The sequence below is a fragment of the Sus scrofa genome, chromosome 16 (assembly GCF_000003025.6).
Source record: "Sus scrofa isolate TJ Tabasco breed Duroc chromosome 16, Sscrofa11.1, whole genome shotgun sequence".
Classification (NCBI taxonomy): domain Eukaryota; kingdom Metazoa; phylum Chordata; class Mammalia; order Artiodactyla; family Suidae; genus Sus; species Sus scrofa.
The window spans coordinates 5,737,931-5,759,569 of record NC_010458.4 but is presented as its reverse complement, the minus strand read 5'-3'; the positions used below and the strand labels follow the sequence as shown (position 1 = coordinate 5,759,569).

Below are 21,639 nucleotides of genomic sequence, written 5' to 3'. Positions count from 1 at the left end.
GGGAGAGGAGTGAGGGGTGTGAATATAACAGCCTGCCCAAGTGGCTATGGATGACTTAGTGTGGGTGGCTTCCTAGAAATGGCTAGAATATTGGCTAACCTGGTGATCTCCAATATGCTGCCTTGGAAGTTTACCCACACAGAAAGCATGCGTGGCAGGAACTGCACTCTGGAGGCAGATCTGCAGAGTAAAAATGACAGAGGTGGCAGGTATCACTCTTATAGGCATAGTAAGGGACAGCCTAGATCATTCAAATCTCGTTTATTTGCACTGAACTACATGGCACAAAGGAATACTAATTTTTAAGAGTAAGGTTTTCTGGGAGTTCTTCTGTGGTTGCAGCAGGTTAAGGATCCGGCATTGTCACTGCAGTGGTTTGGGTCACTGCTGTAACACGGGTTCCCTCCTTGGCTGGGGAACTTCCACAGCCAATGGGTGCAGATGGAAAAAAAAAGAAAAAAAAGAATGAAGTTTGCTGAGCAAATTAATAATGGAAATGGAAATGAAATGTTGGAGGAACTGTTTAGACAAGTGTTTGTGGAAACCCCTTCAGTCTCCTTGTGTAAAATGCACAATGACAGTTAGCATTGTTCAGACCCCTGAGAGCTCAGACTCCTTGGACCAAAATTGTAAAGCATTTTTAAAAGCCAGGTGAGAAAGGGAGGGATTGCAGGGTGAGGGATCACCTCCTGCAGTTCCCTGATTGTTTGATAGTGAGGTAACAGGGTGGTGTCATAGGGATTAATCCTTAGGCGCCAGTAGGTCTGGGGGCTGAGTGCTCTTGGTCATTGAGTACTTAATTTCTTCCATCAGGTGGATGGTTTTAGCATCTGTAAAACAACTCAGGAAATGTGCATCAGATACTGCTATCCAGGTACTTCAAAGAGGGGCTAGTGCAGAGGGTATGGGGAAAGGGCCTGCCCCAGGAAGGACCATGGGGTCCTGTTGGTTACAGCATGGTTAGAATCGCACTGAAGGTGACTCCTTTGTAATTATCAGCCAAATTCTTATCGCTGTTCTTTGCGCATAAGGAAGTAGGGGGAATTGCATTCCTATAGAAACTCTCTAAAGCAGACAAGCTCTGGTCATTAATTTTATAATTTTGTTTTCCTAAAGAAACTTATCACTAGGAGAAATAACTTCTTTTGAAATTTGTCCTCACTCCATTGACCACTGCACACCTCCTGGGACAAAAGATGCCTCTTCAGTAACATGTGCCCAGATCCACTTCTCCCTTCACCCTCACATAGTCCTCTCTAGTCTCTGTCCCCTGACCCCCGCCCCCCGACCCCCCAGTACACATCCAGCTTCCCCCTACAATCTTGTTGAGTATTGCATTGCACTCACTTATAGCTACACAATAGCTAATTGTTAAAAACCTGCTTTTGAAGGAAACTGATGGCCAGTTTAGCAAGCCTTAAGACACCATATTGCAATTCTTGCTTTTTCTGTGACTGATAAAGCGATCCTCTAAAGGCCAATAATGTCATTCAGTGGGGCCTATAAATGAAGCGAAACAAAGAGATGCACTCTTTGAAGGACTAAGGTGGCGCTGTGGCCTGTGTTTTAAGAGTGCAGGGCTTCGAATAAATATCTCCATGACTGATAGTCACTGACTCTGGGTTTGCCATATTCCACAGTACCCCCTTTTAACACAAAAACTGACAGATTCTCCCAACAAAATTAATTTTAATCGACCTTCATAAGAAAAGCTCTTTGGAGGAACTCCATCATCATTCAGTCTGTTTGGGTTGTTGTTCTCTAAAAAAAACAAAATGAGGGAGTTCCTGCTGTGGCTCAGTGGCAGTGAACCTGACTAATATCCATGAGGACACAGGTTCAATCCCTGGCCCTGCTCAGTGAGTTAAGGATCCAACATTGCTGTAAGCTACAGTGTAGGTTGCAGATGTGGCTCAGATCCCGAGTTGCTGTGGCTGTGGCATCTGCCAGCCACTGCAGCTCCGATTAGACCTCTAGCCTGGGAACTTCCCCATGCCGCAGGTCTGGGCCTAAAAATAAAAAAAAAGATAAAAAACAAAATGAGGAACTATATTGTTAATGAAAACTTTTGCACCATGAGAAATACATCCTTCAATATGGTCACAGAAGCTTAGATTTCATGTAACTTGGCCAAAGGTGAAAAAAAGCAGGGAGGGGACATTTCCTTCTGACTCCAGCTAAATCCTGGGTGGTACTTCATTGGAAATTGTGGGTCCTAAGCAGAATGCAAAGGAAGGCTTATATCCAAATTAGCAAAGTTGGTTCATGGTAACAGTTTCTGTTTTCCTTGGACAGTATTTCCTGACTCTCACATGTTACCAGTCCTTTGGGAATAAAGCAGAAACTGTCTCTTCCCTGGGGGTAGTGATTGAAGCAAATCTCTGTGTTCACAAATGAAAGGGTGTTTAATCTCCTGCAGGTCTCAAGTAGGAGCTTGTTTGGAGCTAGTCATGGAATTTAAATTGTTCCAGCCCTGGGCTTATAAAAGTCTACTTGTTGAAAGGGTAACAAAATTGAAAACACTGGAGAATGACTTCTGGCATCTGTTCATGAAAACTAGAGTAATGTAAGGAGTTCCATTAGATAAAAAAGAGTGTGTGTGTATATATATATATATATTTATGGCTTTACAGCAGAAAGAGAGGGAACATTATAAATCAATTATACTTTAATAAAAAATTTTAAAAGGGAGGTCCTGTGGTGGCTTAGTGGTAATGAACCCAACTAGTATCCATGAGGACACGGGTCCGATCCCTGGCCTCTCTCAGTCAGTTAAGGATCCAGCATTGCCATGAGCTGTGGTGCCGGTCACAGATGCAGCTCGGATCCGGCATAGCTGTGGCTGTGGTGTAGGCCAGCATTTGTAGCTTGGATTTGACTCCTAGCCTGGGAACCTCCATATGCAGGTGCATTGCACCCACAGCATATGGAGGTTCCCAGGCTAGGAGTCTAATTGGAGCTGTAGCCGCCGGCCTACACCTCAGCCACAGCAACGCTGTGCCATGACAGGAACTCCAAAAGACATTTTTTTTTTTAAAGATGTGAAGGTTATTCTAAAAGCCACCCTTCTAATATACCTAGAACAACAGCAAAAACAAACTTTTACAAATTGCTTTTCCTTTCATTCCACTTAGAAATTAAAGGAAAATTTTTCTTAAAAAAACAAAGAGAAGTAACACGAAGGGTGATTGGGTGCCAGGCTTCCAGATGATCTCGGGGGCTTCCAGATGGTCCATGGTCTCTGCTCCCAAGGAGGTGGCAGCACAGAGATTGAGATGGAAGGAGGAAAGGGGCAATTTCACCAAGTGTCTGATCTCTGATTCGTTTGAGGCTTGGAATAAAAAGAGAGAGAGAGAGAGAGCTCCAAATAAAACACCAAGATGCCCGGAGGGAGGTGAGGCTCAGCTTCTCAGGGCAGGGAAAGGCGACACTCAGGTGGCGCCTCCTGGTCCCCTGGACCCCGGAGAAGTTGTTCACATGGTTCGCTGGCCTGAGAAAGTGACGGCTTCAGATGGAGTGCCGTGTAATTTCTTAATCTTGTGTTTGCTTACTTAATCCTTCAGTTGACTTCCCTTATTTGCTTCATCACAGTTCTAATTCCGTGAGTGTCTGCGCAGGAAAACAGATGCCTGTTTTTATGTTGTTTCTCTGCCTCCACGCGCTCATGCGCAAACACGCACGCGGGCACGTGGAGGAAGATGTCATGGAGCCAGAGGATTAAGACCAGTTCTGACACATGGCACCAAGAAATGTTCAGATCTGTAACTGGAGACTGACTGACCTTTCTAAGAAAAATTCAGCAGGAGTTCACATCAACAGATGTTCAATTACCGACAGAGCACATGAGACCATTAGTCACCAGCCGAGAATGACAGGGAGGTGAGGGCTCAGGGCCAAAGGGTATTTATAGGTGCCACGGGTGAAGCAGCTGTTTGTCCCAGTTGCTAGGTGACACCTTAGGCTGTCACACATCCCCTTTCACAGAAGTTTGTCAATAGGGGATGTTGACGTTGTTGACTTTCTATAAAATATTGTTTGGCTTCAATTTCCAATTCCTGTGGATTAAAAATAAAATCAAAGAGGATGAGATAATGCGTTTTCTCTGGGGTATGTGACAATTCTCCTAAAGATCTTTGGAAATGATTTTGCAATATGAGTTCTTAGGGATCTAGAAAAATCTTAAAAGGGACTGGAAGGGTGTGTGGGGGTGTGTGTGTGTTTAAGAAGAAATGATAGTATGTGAAAAACCTCTCCAGTGGACAAAAAACAGAAAGGGACTGATTTTCTCTATCCCATCTGAAGGCTGAATATTCGTAGATCTTCACATTCCGGCCGACTTCACAGGCCCCAGCCCTGTTCTCCATGGGTCCCGTGGATGCCCATGGGCCATGTGAGAGAAGGCCCTGGAGCCAGGGATTCAGGTGGAGAAGTCAGGCGCTAGGAGCCAAGTTTTGCCAGAAGGAACGCCACATAAAATACTAATTTCCAGTTTAGGAAACCTTTGGAATAAATGAGGCCTATTTCCTTATTACCTAATTTCAAAGGCAGTTTAACTCGCCATTTCCAAGGGAAAAAATTTAAAACTATTCCATGTAAGTGGGAGTTGATTTTAATATTTTTTGGTTATTTTTGATATTTTTGCCTACTATGTATTTACACATATCAAGGAGTACACACTAATTATTACAGTAGGTAATGTAGAGAAATACTCAGATAAGTGAAAAAAAATCATACATGATATCACTCGCCTGTTTTTTATTTGCTTTCCTTTGATATTCATTCATTGTGTTTCCATCCGTCCATCCAGTCAATATTTGATGTGCCTCAGGGAAGTCGAGTTCTGATAGCTGCTGAAGACAACCATGTCTGTGAATTCCTTCATAAAATTTGTCTCATGAGGTCGTCCGCATTACAAACTTCAAGTAACTAGAATTCATAAATTGCTGCAAGAGAAAATGATGTACTGATGAGGGTGGGACGTGGTTCAGAGGGAGAGATTGAGGGAGAAGATATACACGGTGCTTGCGATGCTGGCCTGGCCTGGGAGAGCCCAGCAAAGGATACTGGAGACCAGGGCTCTCAGCTGGCACCTGCTGTGGAATCACTTGAAGGTCCCGGCTTGGAAACAGCTGAAGCAGTGGAGAGAGAAAATAGGAATCTAAACTCCTTGGTCCCCGAGCGTCACCCAGGAACCAAGGTGCCTTTTCCATCCCGCGCTCTCTGTAGCTCATCAGGGTCCTCATTACTGCTCGGGTGCTCTTTCCCACTCATCTTTGAAATGATCCCGAGTTCCCTTCCAGAGAGAGTTCTTCTCCCATTATAAGCATTCTCAGTTCCGTTTATGAAAGCCCTTTTTCCTGTGTGTTTGTTCTGTGACCTCAGCAAGATAGTTAATGCATCTGGAACCTCAGTTTCCTCATCTGTAGGACAGGATAATAAATGGCACCGCATGAGTAGGTTGGCTGAAGGGATATTAATAGAATATGATATGAAGTCTACAGCATACAGAACAGTGCCTGGTCCCTGGTGAGTGTTGACTACTATTTTTATTTCACACTGCCTGAAACCACCTTTACTTGAATTTTTATTGGCTGCCTTGGGTGAATTTTTGGCTCTATTTCCATCCTTCCATTCTATTAAGAACTGTCACCAAAATAAAATGATCATTCTAAAAAAACACTAATTTGAAAAGATACATGTACTCCAGTGTTTGTGGCAGCATTTTTTTTTTTTTGTCTTTTTTTTGTCATTTCTTGGGCCGCTCCCACGGCATATGGAGGTTCCCAGGCTAGGGGTCTAATTGGAGCTGTAGCCGCCAGCCTACACCAGGGCCACAGCAACACAGGATCCGAGCCACGTCTGCAACCTACACCACAGCTCAGGGCAACGCCGGATCGTTAACCCACTGAGCAAGGGCAGGGACCGAACACGCAACCTTATGGTTCCTAGTCGGATTCGTTAACCACTGCACCACGACGGGAACTCCAGCATTGTTTATAATTGCCAAGATGTGGAAGCAACCTAAGTGTCCATCAACAGGTGAATGGATGAGTAAAGAAGACGCACACACACACACACACACACACACACACACACACATAGTGGAATATTACTCAGCCATAAAAACGAATGAAAATTTGCTGTTTGCAACAACATGGATGGACTTTGGGGGCATTATGCTAAGTGAAGTAAGTCAGACAGAGAAAGACAAATATTGTGTGATATCTCTTACAGGTGGAATCTAAAAAATACAACAAACTAGTGAATATGACAAAAAAATACATTTATAGATATAGAGAACAAACTAGTGGTTACCACTGAGGAAAGGGAAGGGGAGAGGGATATTACAGGGGTGGGGGGAGTAAGAGGCACAATCTGTTAAGTATAAAATAAGCTGCAAGAATGTACTGCACAACACAGGGAATATAGCCAGTATTTTATAATAACTGTAAATGGAGCATAACCTTCAAAATGGTGAACTCTATATTGTATACCTGTAACATAGAAATATTGTACATAAGCTATACTTCAATAACAATTAAAAATTAAAAAATAAAGTGGAAAAAGTAGCAAATGAAACCCATTCATGTACTAAAAACTAAAAATAATAAAGTCATACTCATCTCTGTGGAATCTTATTTTATAACTCTTTTTAATAGTTGTTTCTACCATGTAATTTAACAATGCATTCTACAGTTCTCCATTGCCTCCCTGGAAAAATGTAGCACTTCGTTTTGTGTTGCAAATTCCAGAAGCCAAACTGAAACCAGCTTAAGGCAGAAGGGGGAATGGGCTCCACAAAGAGGCATCCATGGTTGGATTTGTTTGGGGCTCGACAGAACCCAGGAGCTCAGACCCCACCACCAGATCCATTCTTATCCTCTGTATCCACCACACACTCCTCACTCTCTCACTCTCTCCCTCCAGCCACACCACAGTTCCTGCCTCTTATTGAGAATCAGCTCCTCATACCTAAAGCTCAAGAAATTTGTGAAAGGATTTCAGCTTTGATATATTAAAAAAAGTCTTACTTTTTTGCTTTAAAAATTACTTTCAGTTATAAAAACACCTTCTGACCTTTAGGTTCCCTAGTATATGCTAAGAAGATATACTGTCCTGTACAATATACAATAATGAAAAGATAGTATCTTAGATTCCATAGGTTCTCTCCATATATCCAATTCCCAGCTTAGGTCTGAAGTTTTTCCCCCCCAGTAGCCCTAGATTCAATGAACTGTCATTTAATAAAGGTGAGTTACCTATGTACTGAGAGCAAGAGAGAAATCATTCAGGGTCCCAGGTAAACTTTGGCTGGTTGAGTCTGTGCCTCCGTCATTTCTACGTCCCCGAGGCGGGACTGGTGACAGATTGCAGCGCTCAGCGTCTGGTGATGAAGACAAACAGGAGGAAAATGAAGCAAGAGGGGTTCCTTATTCTCTGCCAGAATTCATTGATTTTGGCATTATTTTTTGTGGTGCTCAAAGACACTTGGGGCGAAAGCGATGAAACAGGCTGCTAGCACGTGTTCTCTATTTCAGAATTACCATCTATTTTTAAAGAGCACCCGAGTGTCCCATTTCTTAGTCCCACAGAACCCCCTAACGGGGAGGACGGTGTGCTGCACGCTGGAACCCAAGTGCCTCTGAGGTTTGTGCATAGAGCCCTTGACCTGTGCCAAGACGGATTTGTTGTTTAACATAAACTATAAAGAATGTTTTTGTTAAGTAGATTTTTTTGGTTAACTGATGTCTTTACTACATCTTTTTAAAAAAATTTTATTGAAGTGTAGTTAATTTACAAGGTTGTGATAATTTCTGCTGTGCAGCGGAGTGACTCAGTTCTTCATGTACACATATCCGTTCTCTCTCAGATAGATTTTCCCGCATAGGTCATTCACAGAATACTGAGTAGAGTTCTCTGTGCTATACAGCAGGTCTCCGCTGGCCAGTCGTTCCATATACCTCAGTGTGCATGTGCCAGTCCCAAACCTCCAGTCCATCCCTCCTGTCCCCTCATCTGTCCCCTTTGGTAACCATAAGTTTTGCAAAGTCTGAGTCTGTTTCTGTTCTGCAAATAAATTCATTTGTATCCTTTTTTTTACATTCCACTTATAAGTTTGATTTCTTTGGCCATACCATATTATGTTTGTCTTTCACTGCCTGACTTACCTCACTTAGTGTGATAATTTCTAGGTCATTTCATGTTGCTACAAATGGCATGATTTCATTCTTTTTTATGTCTGTGTTCTATTGTGTACATATGCTACGTCTTCTTTATCCATTCCTCTGTCGATGACATTTAGGTTGCTTCCACATCATAGCTATTGTAAATAGTGCTGCAGTGAACATTGGGGTGCACGTATCTTTTCAAATTACAGTTTTCTCTGGATAGGTGCTGAGGAGTGGGGTTCCTGGATCATATATGGTAGTTCTATTTTTAGTTCTTGAGGATGAGTACAGTTTTAAAGAAAAAAGGTACACAATCATATAAAAGATAGTTGTGAAAGAAAAATAAAACCATGGCTCAGTGGTTAACAAATCTGACAAGCATCCATGAGGACGCAGGTTCAATCCCTGGTCTTGCTCAGTGGGTTAAGGATCCTTCGTTGCCATGAGCTGTGGTGTAGGCAGCTACATTCCGATTTGACCCCTAGCCTGGGAACCTCCATATGCTGTGGATGCGGCCCTAAAAAGCAAAACAAACAAACAAACAAACAAAAAACAACCATTCAGATCCCAGTTTGACCATGCGGGTTGTTTCTTGTTTGGTTCATAACACAATCACTGCTTTTTATTCCTGCATATGGCACAGTTAAATGATTTAAAATCAGTTGGATCCTTTTGGACTTGGCTTTTAAGACTTGTTAGGACTGTAGCAGCATTTAGTCTAGGATTCATTTTTCTTTGCTACCTGGAACCTGTTGAGTAACCTCCCCCATGCATGGATTTGGAGGTTTTGCAGTCAAGTGGGTGGGACCGGGTGTCATTCCCAGCCCTGCGAGCACTGACTCTGTTCCCTCTCATCCTCTCTGGTGCCTCGGTCCTCACATGTGTGCACAGGTCACCCTCGGCTGGAGACACCAGGGGACCGCAGGTGGCCAGGCACTCTGTGCAGGATCTTGCCCCTCCACACACACACACAAACTGTCCTGGAAACGCCCGCCTCTCTGTCTCCTCAGCTTAGGTGGTTGCCAGGACCCACTTTCAGGCTCCTTCCTGTTCTGTAGCCTGACTCTCAAGGCACCCCCTCCCCCATCATGGGTCACCATCCTCCATGCACGATGCCCAGGCTCCTGAAACCCTTGCTTCAAATATTGTGTCTGCATTTTCTTTTCTTTTTTTCTTTTTTAAGTTGTTTCATATGGGAGCGCAAGTTGGGTCCCTGCTATTCCATCTCGCCCGGAGCAAATTCCCCTCTTGTCTCTGTTTTTGAAACAGGAATTCTGTGTAACTTTCTCACTGAGTGTTTCCTGTTGTAACTCTCAGGATGAGAAACACCTGCCCCAGAATCACCTGAAGTCACGTGGGGCCTGCTCCCTCAGAATTTCTAGAGTGAGGCCAACACGGCTGCAGTGCCTAGGGTTCTCATATACTTTCTGTGTGGGAACTGCCTGAAGAGATTTCTTTGGCCAGACCACCTCATGTCTATGCCTCATTATATCCTAATAGGAAGATGGAGCAGAAAGATGTTGGCTTCACTTTCCACTGGGAAGCCAGGGCTCCTTTCTGTAACACAGTGAGGCTGCTTGTCTGAGGGACTCTCTAATTCTTATGCCCTTAGAATTTCCCAGACAGGTAGAACCCTATTGGTTCTTTGGTAAACAACTTCTTATCTTGACCATACAGAATGTCCTTTGTCAAAAATCTGTCCTTGAGTTTCTCTTAAGAAGGAGAACGTGGTTGTAGGAGTTCCGTTATGGTGCAGTGGGCTAAAGATCTGGTGTTGCCGCAGTTGTGGTGCAGGTTGCAGCTGTGATGTGGGTTTGATCCTTGGCTGGGGAACTTCCATACACTGTGGGTGCAGCCAAAAAAAAAAAGAAAGAAAGGAGAACATAACTAAATGGAATTTTCCAGGGCCTCAGTTTGGTACTTTTTTTTTTTTTTTTTTGGCTGTTTAGGGCATTACCCTCTGCATATGGAAGTACCCAGGCTAGGGACTGAATCAGAGCTACAGCTTCCAGCCTGCACCACAGGCACGGCCATGCAGGATCTGAGCCACATCTGCAGCCTACACCACATCTCACAGCAATGCCAGATCCTTGACCCACTGAGTGAGGCCAGGAGTCAAACCCACATCCTCATGGGCACTACTCGGGTTTGCTACCCCTGAGGGACAGCGGGAGCTTGGGTAGCTTTGTTGGAAAGCATTGAGCAGCTGCAGACCCGCAGGCAGAGCCCATGTGAAAGTTGCCGTGGCCATGGAAGGCTAGGAGGTGTGACTTCTTTCTCCAACAGTCTGGGAAGTTGGGCTGATGGTCATGAGGGAGGGACTCTTCAGGATCCTGGCTGGAGAGGGCCATAGGTTCAGTCCTTACTGGAGGCAAGAGGGAGAGAGAAAACTAGCTGGAAGGAAGAAAGGAAAGAAAAAAGGATGGGCATTCCAGCGAAAGAACCTTACTTCCCTTTGAATCTGGAAAATGCATGTTCTCTCTGAAACGAAGGAAGGAAAAAGTAAACCCTGGGATAGTGATGCCGAAGCCATTGGTAGCTAATTTTCTCCCTTGGATGAGCTTCAGTCATGGAAAACCTAAGCTCTTTGGTAAAGAACTTGGTAAAGATTCACACTGTTTTTCAGCCTCCTCTTATGCTGGTTGAACCTTTCACTGCATGTTGATTAGCGCCAAGGAGGGTGGGAAGAGAGCCACACACCATGTAAAAGATCCGTTTCCCTAGCATCATCCAATATTCACAGGAGATCCTTTCTCTGGTTGTGTATTTTCCAGACAAGACTCTCTAGGAAAACCTAGAGTTTCATAATGAAGCAATTCAGAGCATGTGTGTGTGTGCACGAGCACACACTCATGTGCATAGATGTCATCTGTGTTAATTGTTATCCAACCATCAAGCATGAATCTTACTTTCAGGTGAATGTTTGGATTCTGCACAGGAAGTGCTTTTTTTCTGGAATGAGTAGATCCTAAATGTTGCCGTGTTGGTCTTGGTCAATCATCCCTCCTTCCCCTCATTCTAGAAAGGAGTGAGGAATAATGTCATATGTTCCTTCTTATTCTAAATTACAATATGTGGTCTCTTCCAAGGATGCCATTGAACTTACTCCTCCTTTGAGGAAGGCACATGTTTTAGAAGTCCAGTGTGCTATGCATTGCACCATAGAGGCACCTAGAAGGCACATGTGTTAAAGGGAAAAGAACTGTATTAGAAATCGGGAACCTCCGGTCAGGCTCTGCCCTGAACTAGCTGAGAAAATGTGGGTTTCACTTTCCTTGTCTATAAAAGAAGAGAGTTTGAAAAGTTAATATCAATTGTCCCATCTCATTCTAAATTATATGACTGTATTATTCAAATATATTGAATAACTGTATTGCCTAAATTGAACTGCGATGATGTAAGTTAATGGTAGACCATATATAATAGAAGAGAGAAGAAAGATACATTCCAGTGATTGGACTTTTTTTTTTTTTTTTTTTTCTTTTTGGGCCACACCTGCGGCACATGGAAGTTCCTAGGCTACGGGTCTGATCAGAGCTACAGCTGCCGACTTACACCACAGCCACAGCAACGCCAGATCCAAGCAGCATCTACAGCCTATACCACAGCTTACGGCAGTGGTGAGTCCTTAACCCACTGAGCGAGACCAGGGATTGAACCTGCAACTTCATGGTTCCTAGACGGATTTGTTTCTGCTGTGCCACAATGGGAACTCCTGAATGGACAGTTTAAAACTATTATGAAACTCCCAGAAAGTGACTCTTCTAGGTCCACATTTTATTTGGTGTACATGCAGAGCGACATCTCTGCCCTTGAATTCAGATTTTCTTCTTAAATCAGGACTTATTTCCAGTAAATTTTATTCAGGACAATCTATACATTTATTTTTATCTCAAACATTTCCTACTCTTTGCCAAACCCATTTGGTTAGAGAATATTTTCATGATTTACACAATGAATTTCTCATTTCTGTTTGTGATTGTGACAGTAATTCAGATATCTTTAGAATTGTTTAAGGCAATTTTTACTAAAACAAATATAAGTAACGGTGGAATTTATTATCCCAAAGTACTGCAGAGGAGGCTTTTTTTCAAATGGTAGAAATTTAATATAGGGGAGTGCCCTCCGTGGCAGTGGGTTAAGAATCCAACTACAGCAGCATAGGTCACAGCTGTGGATTGAATTCAATCCCTGCTCAGTAAGTTCCATATGCTGTTGGTGTGGCCATAAAAAAATTTAATATAAATGGACTGTCTTCTCATGGCTATGGAAAATACCCAAGTTGAATATTTTCATATTTCTTCTTCCCAAGAAATGATATCTGTAGACTCAGAGAGGAACAGTGCTATAGGTATTCAGTTTTTGTTGGCTTGAAATAACAATATTAAACACACTCAGTTCAATGTAAGACACAAAAGGGAACATGATAACTTTTTATTGAAAAAACATATAAGGTGGATGGATACTGAAGTTTCTTCATATCCATTTGAAATCCACTATGAAAATAGATAGGATCCTTAAATATAAAATAGAAATTTGGGAGTTCTGTTGTGGCTCAGCGGTAATGAACCCAACTAGTATCCAAGGATGTGGGTTTGATCCCTGGCCCCACTCAGTGGATCAGGGATCCGGCATTGCTGTGAGCTGTGGTGTAGGTCACAGACGAGGCTTGGATCCCACGTTGCTGTGACTGTGGTGTAGGCCAGCAACTGCAGCTCTGATTCGACCCCTTGCCTGGGAACTTCCATATGCAGCGGGTTTGGCCCTAAAAGAGAGAGAAAAAGGAAATTTTAGTTGTTTCACTGTAATACATGTTAAGCATATTCAGCTATGAAGACTTTGCTATAACATAACCTTCTCTATAGAGACAATTTAAGTTGGTTTAGTTGATTTAGTATGAGACCAAGCTTCTTCCCAATTTTAGGGCATTTACTTGCTAGGGTAGTAAAATATGTTTACAAATGCGGTGTCACTATTGAGACCCAGATCCTAAAGGTAGTATTAAAACAAGGTCCCAGCATCTATACAAAGTACCATTTATTCAAAACACTCTTTTCCATGGCTCTAACTGGCAGAAATGAGTTTCCTTGGCTCTGGACTGGGTTTGTCCACTGCCCTCCCTGTCATGAACCCAAGGTCCTGTGGGGCAGCCCAGCCTGGCCCCAGGCATTCATTCCACTGGGGCCGGGTGTTCCACAGGAGGTAGCTGGTCTTTGGCTCTAAGCAAAGAGCGGGGAGCTTTGGAGGCAGAAATTGTGTAGCTGAGGGGCTCTCCTGCCAAAGGCCAGGCTGGCTGCCCACCCCCAAGCACGTAGGTGCCACCCGCCCCACCGAGTGCAGAGCACAGAGAGGAAGGGCAGAGCCTTTGCTTCCAAAGTAAATAAACTTCACCAGTAAATAAAACATCACAGGTATGAAGTGCACAGTGTAGGGGATATAGTCAGTAACTGTATACTACCTTTGTGACAGATGGTAATGTTGAGAAATATCAAATCACTGTTTTGTGTACCAAGAACTAACATAGTATTATAGGTCATTATGCTTCAAAAACAAAGCAAATAAATAAACCTGTCAACTCAGAAAAAGAGGTCATATTTATGGTTACCAGAGGTGGTAGGTGGGGAACTGGGTGAAGGCAGTGAAAAGGTACAGACTTCCAGGTATAAAATAAATAAGTACTAAGGATGTGACATGCAACCGATAAGTACAGTGAACACTCCAATATGTTATATATGAACGTTAAGAGAGTCAATCCTAAGACTTCTCATCACAAGTGTATTTCTCATCACATGTATATTTCTATGTCTCTAATGTTGTGTCTATATGCGGTGAGGGCTGTTCACCAAACTTCCTGTGGCTATTATCCTTTCCTGATATGTGTAAGTCACATCATTATGCTGTACACCTTCAACTTACACAGTGCTGTAAGTCAATTATACCTCAATAAAACTAGAAGAAAAAAATAAACTGAAGCAAAAACTAAAGTAACGTATGTATTTTGGCTCTAGGATATGACGTGAGACATACTCATGTAAAAATATTATTCAGTCAGTTAAAAGCATGATTATACATTAAAGTATCAAGGAATTTTAAAATCCAAGCCATATATGTGTACGTGTATAGCTTTCAGAACAGCAATATATTGATTCTCAGATAGCCAGCACTTAAGCTAAGAAATAGAACATAACAAATATCCAAGAAGGTCCCACTTGCCATCATAAGTCACATTTCCTACACACCCCCATCTTAGGGAGCCCCTCTGCTGAATCTTTTTTTTTTTTTTAATAATTTCCTTGCTTAAATAACTGTTAGCTTAGTGTGATTTTTGAACTTTATGTAAATCAATTCATGCTGTGTATATTCTTCTGTAATTTTTCCACTCAAAATTATGATCCTGAGGTTCATGTATGAACATTGAGTTTGAGTTCATTCATTTCCATTCCATCTTTCACTGTTTGAACACAAATCACTTTATTTGTTCATTTTCTTAATGGAAGTATATTCTAAATTTGCTTCAAAATACAAAATATTCACTCATTCCATTGGAATCATTAAAATAATGATAAATAATTCCATTATGCTTTTCGTTGATTTTTGTTAGAATTATATTTGCCAAACAGTTTAACCAAATCCTGAAATACTACTCAATATGCCTAGAGAGCAAAAATTAAAATCTGATTCTGTCATCTTTACGGTCCCATTACACTGAGCAGTAGCCTAGCCTATCCTTGCCAATTTGTAACAAGTCTGTGTGGTTCCGGAAATGAAGCCACTGTTTAATAACCGTTTCAGCTTTTACTCTCCTGGACAAAATCTTTTCCCATTAAGCTGACATATTGGCAAGATTTTGTTATAGATAGTGGACTCCTAGCCACACACTTAGTGTTTCTTTCTTCCTTCCTCCCTCCCTTCTTTCTTTCCTTCCATCCTTCCTTCCTGTCCTTTTAGGGCCACACCTACAGCATATGGAAGTTCCCAGGGTGGAATCTGAGCTTCAGCTGCCAGCCTACGCTACAGCCACAGCAATGCAGGATCCGAACAGCATCAGCTCACAGCAATGCCAGATCCTTAACCCACTGAGAGAGTCCAGGGATCAAACCTGCGTCCTCATGGATACTCATTGGTTTCATTACTGCTGAGCCATGATGGGAACTCCCTAGTATTTCTTTTAATAGATCTGAAATCACTTACAGAATTTGCAAGCCTAGTGCTAGATTTGGTCACCAATGTAAACAGACTTGCACAGAGATTCAAGAGTGGGTGGAGTTAGTGAAGACAGAAATTGACAGCTAAATGTCCCCAAAAGTTCATTTCTTACAGCAGTCAGGAATTCATATGGCAAATGACTACCTACTAGAGTAACATCCACTTGGACACCTGGCAGGTCAAGGACTCTTGGGTAGGTAATTAGTTGAGGCCGATACAACAAAGGAGAAGGACAAGAAGTATTTCTTTTTTTTTTTTTTTTTTTTGGCTTTGTTAATGCTATTGCACTCACTTAAATCTGACTTCAAATTTATATTCAAAAGGAAATTTAATTATTTAACTTACAAATTGCCTTGGTGTTGAGTTGAAAGTATTAAAAGTAAACAGTCTCTACATGCACAGTTTCGGGGTAGTTGAATATCTAAGGGACAAAGTAGTTTTGATTTGTCTCAGGGCTGCTGGAGTTGAATCCAACAATCAGGCTCACCCTGATACCCTTAAGATCATAGCTCTGATGACACTTTGTCCTCTACTAGACACATTTGTTTAGCTGTTGCCATATCCTTAGCTCTATGGCAGTGCCTTCAACATGGTAGGACACTGAAAATTATCTATGAAATGAAAGAATTTGGGGACCTTTAATGGAGCTTAGTTGAACTGGTATATATATGTGTGTGATGAGTTACGGTTGCAAGGGTGGAACTTGAACTTGATGTCATTGTAACTTTAAGAAATGCCCTGTATTATGTATGTCTTCTTCCTGAAGCAATTGTTGCAGGCCCAGTGAGTTCTAGCCCACTGGGCTTTTTAGCCTCCTGAAGTTCCTGTGGAAAAATAAGGGCAGGACCACATCACATGCCTGATACATGCACCACCTTCAGCATATTCTGTGATGATGTTTGAGAAAAGATACTCTAGAGAAATACAGGCTATTGTGAGATCCTGTTGAGTTTACAGTTTTTTACTGAGTTGAAAAATAAGTTGATCCTTGAGCAACCCGGGTTTGAACTGCGTGGATCTACACATAGTTAGATGCTTTTCAGTAGTAGTTACGTTACTACAAGGTCTGTCTTTGGTTAAATCCAATGATCGAGAGGAACCATAGATAACAAAGGGCCAAGTAAGTTATAATTGGATTAGCCACAGTGTTGTGTGAGGGTCAACTCTACACTGAAAATGCACTGTTGGTGATGATGATAATATTAACGCCAGCGTTCCTGCAAAACTTGGCTTTAGAGAATAGAGGCTTCCCTAAGGTTTAGAACAATTCCAACAAGTCCCAGAAGGTTCCATATGTTTTGATCCCTTCCTCCTGTCTCAGCTTCCTGCAGTGTTGCTCCCTGGTTCAGTAGAATAGTGCTTGAGTCTCACACCAGGACCCCTTGCATATCCTGTGTATTGTTCTGTCTGGAACTCTTGCAAGCCCTTATGGTAACCAGTGCAAATCTAGATTGTGGCATAAAAGTGATGTCTTCAGAGAAGCTGTCCTAAAGCCCCCACTCTGTATTTTTCCTCGGTTGTGACCAGAGTTGTGGAGCTGGATGCTTAGCCTGTATCTCTTCTCTTGGCCTGTGAACTTCCTTCAGCAGGTGTCTGGCTGCATTCACACGGCTTTTCCAGAGAGTGGCCACTAGGAGGCGTTCAGTGAATATCTGCTGAAGTAATGCACATGCAGGGAATCATCCAAAGTTGAGTTAAAATTTTTTGTTTTCTTTTTCTTTCTATAGCTGGGAAGTTATCAATTCCAAACCAGACGACAGACCCGGGCTCAGCCACTGTATCGCAGAATCATGGATGAATTTCAGCATATTTCTTCAAGAAATGTCTGTTTTTAAACAGCAAAGCCCTGGCAAGGTCAGTTTTTCAGGAAAGGATGATGTGTGTGCTTTAAAATGTGTGGCAAACTTGGAAACAAATGAAATAACATTTTATCAGTTTATAAAGGTTCTCCAGTTCTCTATACAATATACTGGGAACACATACCATAAAAACATATTAGTAAGGTTCAAAAATGTAGTGTGTTAGCACCAGAAAATCCTCACCCTTGTATTTTGAAATTGGGTTGGTTTTCTACTTTATCCATTTTTATGTGGCTTGATGAACTGAGGGTGTTTTGGGAGGTAACGGAGTCTCACTTTCAGTTCAGACAATGGACAATTCTTGTATGATGTACTTAAAAGAGAAAATTGTTGACGGGAACCCCATAGCGATTATATAAATGGAACGAGGATTTTTCCAACAAAGATGAAAACCCATGAGGAAAAGAGTTGAAAGTGGTTAGAAACAGACTGCATGGAGAAACGCACCCGTTTGTGGTGTATTTATGTGTAGAGGCAGCTCCAACTATGGTCTTAATTGCACGGGGGGGTGCAGACTCCCATCGACACCCACCTTCCCTTCCAGTGTTGTAGCCTTGTTTCTTGAATGTCTACCTGCGATTGGAAAGAAGAGCCTGGGAAGGTCAGCATTCAAAATCCTGCTCTTTGTGTCACATCACAGGCAATCTTCACTCCCACAGTGCTGAATAATAGAACTATACGCGGACACATTTTGGGCATACTAAAGTTGCAATATTATACTTGGATCAATTTTTGTAATCGTGGGAGGCAGTTTTTAGACTAGATATCATCATGGTGGCGGGGGTGGGCAGGGTGAGTTGTATTTTTGGTGCTTATTTTACTGAAATGACTGAATGCATTTTTAGCAGATTCTGAAGTTAAAAAGTCTGCACTGGATTGCATTAATGTGCCCCAAGTCAATTAGACTAAGATGGTAAGGCTACAAATTGAGTGGATAATGTGAAATGCCTTTGCAGAAACAGAATCCCGACTATAGTAATGCTTTCATTTGTTCTTTTAACTTTTGTGATCTTTCCTCTTCCATTTTGCTATTTGAAGTTTACATTCTTCAAGGGCCCATGATGTTTGAGAAACAGCTCTTAATTTTTTTCTTTTTCTTTTCTTTTTTTTCTTTTTTTTTTTTTTTTTTTTTGTCTTTTTAGGGCTGCACCCTTGGCATATGGAGGTTCCTAGGCTTGGGGTCCAATTGGAGCTGTAGCTGCCAGCTTATGCCAGAGCCACAGCAACGCGGGATCCGAGCTGCATCTGTGACCTGCACTAGGGCTCACTGCAACGCCAGATCCTTAACCCACTGAACAAGGCCAGGGATTGAACCCACATCTTCATGGATGCCAGTTGGGTTCGTTAACCAGTGAGCCACGATGGGAACTCCAAAACAGCTCTTAATTTTGTTCTGACTAGTTTATCTGTCGCCTTTTGACTGGTGAATTTATTAACCCTGTGCCAAAGAATGAAAAGTCAAAGTTAATCTAAATTTCAGACCCCCTTGCTGTTTCTCTTAATCGATTATTGATCAGAGTTATGTATCCCTTTCTCTTGTGTCCTTTTGAAATTCCCTTAATGAATTTCCTTGGCTTACCAGTTAAATTTAGCATTGTCATTTAAAGATAAAGCAAAGAAGTAAGTTAGTTTATTTTACAGAATTGAGTATGAAAAAGAAGAGAAGACTCTGTGAGAGAATTTTTCTGTCTTGATGTTTAAATGTCTTAAAACAACTGAGATTCTTTTGCCATAACTGACAGAGAGAAAGAAAAGAATTACATTTCACTGTAAGAATTTAATTTCATTCCCCGGTTGGTTTCTAGGTGACCTAGAAGTGGAGTCAGTTTAAAGGATGGATGTGCTTAGGGAGGAGGATAGTAATGGCCAGTGGATTTATCCCAGCTGCTTATCAGCTGTGTGAATTCCCGTTATACTTATGTAAATGCCCTCTAATTTCTGTAACACATTTTGCTGGATTTATGAATTTCCATGGATTTATAGAAGTAGTTTGAACTTGGAGATTTAGTTACCGGCCTGCATGGTTTTCAATGAGTGATCCTGAGTAAAAGAAGTCTCCGGGCACATGGTACTCTTCAGTAGCACAGCCACAGCATGATTAATGGCAGGTGGTGTTCTCTGTGCCAGAGATTAACTTCTGGACCCTCCAGTGGTTATTACTAAGTGTTAAAGTGGGCTAAGGCTGGCTGAACACAGCAGGCATCGGTCAGATCCAAGTGCAGAGCACACCCGTTTGAAAACCATTTGCCGTAACATGATAGATGGCCTATAGATCAATAATTGTGTGTGTGTATCTTGTGCTCTAAACTGTCTTGGTGTTATGCACAACTGTCACGTGTTCCTTCTTTTATTTCTAGTTTTGTCTCCTGGTCTGCAGTGTGTGCACATTTTTCACAATCTTGGGAAGTTACATTCCTGGGGTTATACTCAGCTATCTACTGTGTAAGTATCGGACATTTGGCTAATTGATATGATGCTTTTGGTGTCACTTCCTGTCTACAAGACCTTCCAAGCTTTAGAAGAGAAGGGCTGAGCTCTTGGTGATAAAGCAAGTTGATTATTCTTTAATATCCTGCTATACAAAGTTTCTCCTTTTTCTAAAGATGAGTTTTATTTCAAAATTGTAAGAATAGCTGTCAAAAAGCAAGGCTAAAAGTGATTCATTTTAGGAGTTCCCTTATGGTTCAGTAAGTTAAGGATCTGGTGGTGTTGCTTCTGTGGCTCTGGTTACAGTTGTGGCACGGGTTCGATCCGTGGCACGGGTTCGATCCCTGGCCCGGGCACTTCCACATGCTGCGGGTGTGGCCCAAAAAAGTGATTCATTTGATTTTAAATTATGTCAATAAAACTGTAAATAAGCTATACTCTCCACAACCCCTCCCCCTCAATGAACACATTAATACCTTTGCCATTGTGCACAATCTGTGGGTCAAAAATAATTAAAACCACAATGAGACACCCTTATAAACCCCACCAAAATGGCTAAAATTAAAAATATTGGAGCTTCCGTTGTGGTGCAATGGGATTAGCAGCATCTTGAGAGTGCTGGGACTCCGGTTTGATCCCTGGCACAGCATGATGGGTTAAGGACCTGGTTTTGCCACAGCTGTGGCTTAGTTCGTGGCTGGGGCGCAGATCTGACCCTTTGCCTGAGAGCACCATATGCTGCTGGGCAGCCAAAACAATCAAATAAATAAATATACTGACTATATCAAGTATTTACCAGTATATGGGCAACTGGAATCCCCATGCACTGTTGCTGGGTGTGTGAAATGGTACAATCACTTTGGATAAGCGTTTAGTAGTTTTTAAAAAACTACTGTGTGACCCAGCCATTCCATAGATTTACCCAAGAGAAATGAAAGCATACAGCAACACGAAGACTTGTCCACAGATGTCCGTAGCCATTTTATTTGTAGTAGGTGGAAACAGAAGCCAATTCATATATCCATCAACAGATAGATGAGTAAATAAACTGTGGTATATCCATGCTCAGAACTAAAAAATTGATATATGCAACAATATGGATAAATCTCAGAATAATTATGTTGAATGGGAGAAGCCAGGTTAAAAAAAAAAAAAAAGAATATGTCCTGTATGATTCCATTTATATATGATTCAAACTAATCTTTAGTGACAAAACACTTAAGTGGTTGCCCTGGGGGTGAGGTGAGTGGAGGCAGAGAAAGGCTGGAGGGAGGGGCTAAGAGAAACCTAAAGAGGGAGATGGGATTAAGATGGTGGAATAGAAGGACTGGAGCACAACTTCTCTCCTAAAAACAACAAAATTACAACCAAATGCTGAGCAATCTTCAACCAAATGGACCAGAAACTTTCAAAAAGATATCCTTCTCCAGAAGACAAAGAGGAGGCCACATCAAGAGGTAGGAGGGGCATTTATGCAATATAAGCAACCCCATACCTCCTGGGTGGGAAGCCCCAAGGACTGGAAAGTAACTCTCACAGAGACTTACCTACAGGAGTGAAAGTTCTGAGCTCTACATCAAGTCCCCATGCCTGGGGATCTTGTATTGGGAGAAAGAGCCCCTGGGGCACCTGGCATTGAAGGCCAATAGGGCCCATGCACAGGAGCTCCACGGGACTGGGGGAAATGGAGACCCCATTCTTAAAAGGCGCACACAGACTTTCACGTGCACTGGGTCTCAGGGCGAAGCAAAATCTCCATAGGAATCTGGATCTACACCTAACTGAAGTTCTTAGAGGATCTCCTGGGAAACGAGTGAAGGACATTGGAAGCAAAGCTCTCGGGAATATTCAGCAGTGTGCCTTTCTCTGGAGGTGGCCATTTTGGGAAAATCTGGCCCCACTTATCAGTGCTGAGAAGCCCCAGGTGGGATCGCAGCCCCACCCATCAGTAAACAGGCTGCCTAAAGACCCCCCAGGCA

At 42.3% G+C, this 21,639-nt stretch overlaps 1 protein-coding gene across 3 annotated transcripts in view; it reads left to right on the top strand.

Annotated features, from left to right (window-relative positions):
• The window catches only part of RETREG1 (reticulophagy regulator 1), a 152,969-nt gene that overhangs the window by 119,892 nt on the left and 11,438 nt on the right, over positions 1-21,639 (top strand). For all 3 annotated transcript variants that reach the window (XM_003483804.4, XM_005672396.3, XM_003359728.5), the window contains 2 exons: positions 17,102-17,228; positions 19,591-19,675. In XM_003483804.4, coding sequence (XP_003483852.1) covers positions 17,102-17,228; positions 19,591-19,675 — 212 coding nt within the window. The remainder of the gene's footprint in view (positions 1-17,101; positions 17,229-19,590; positions 19,676-21,639) is intronic.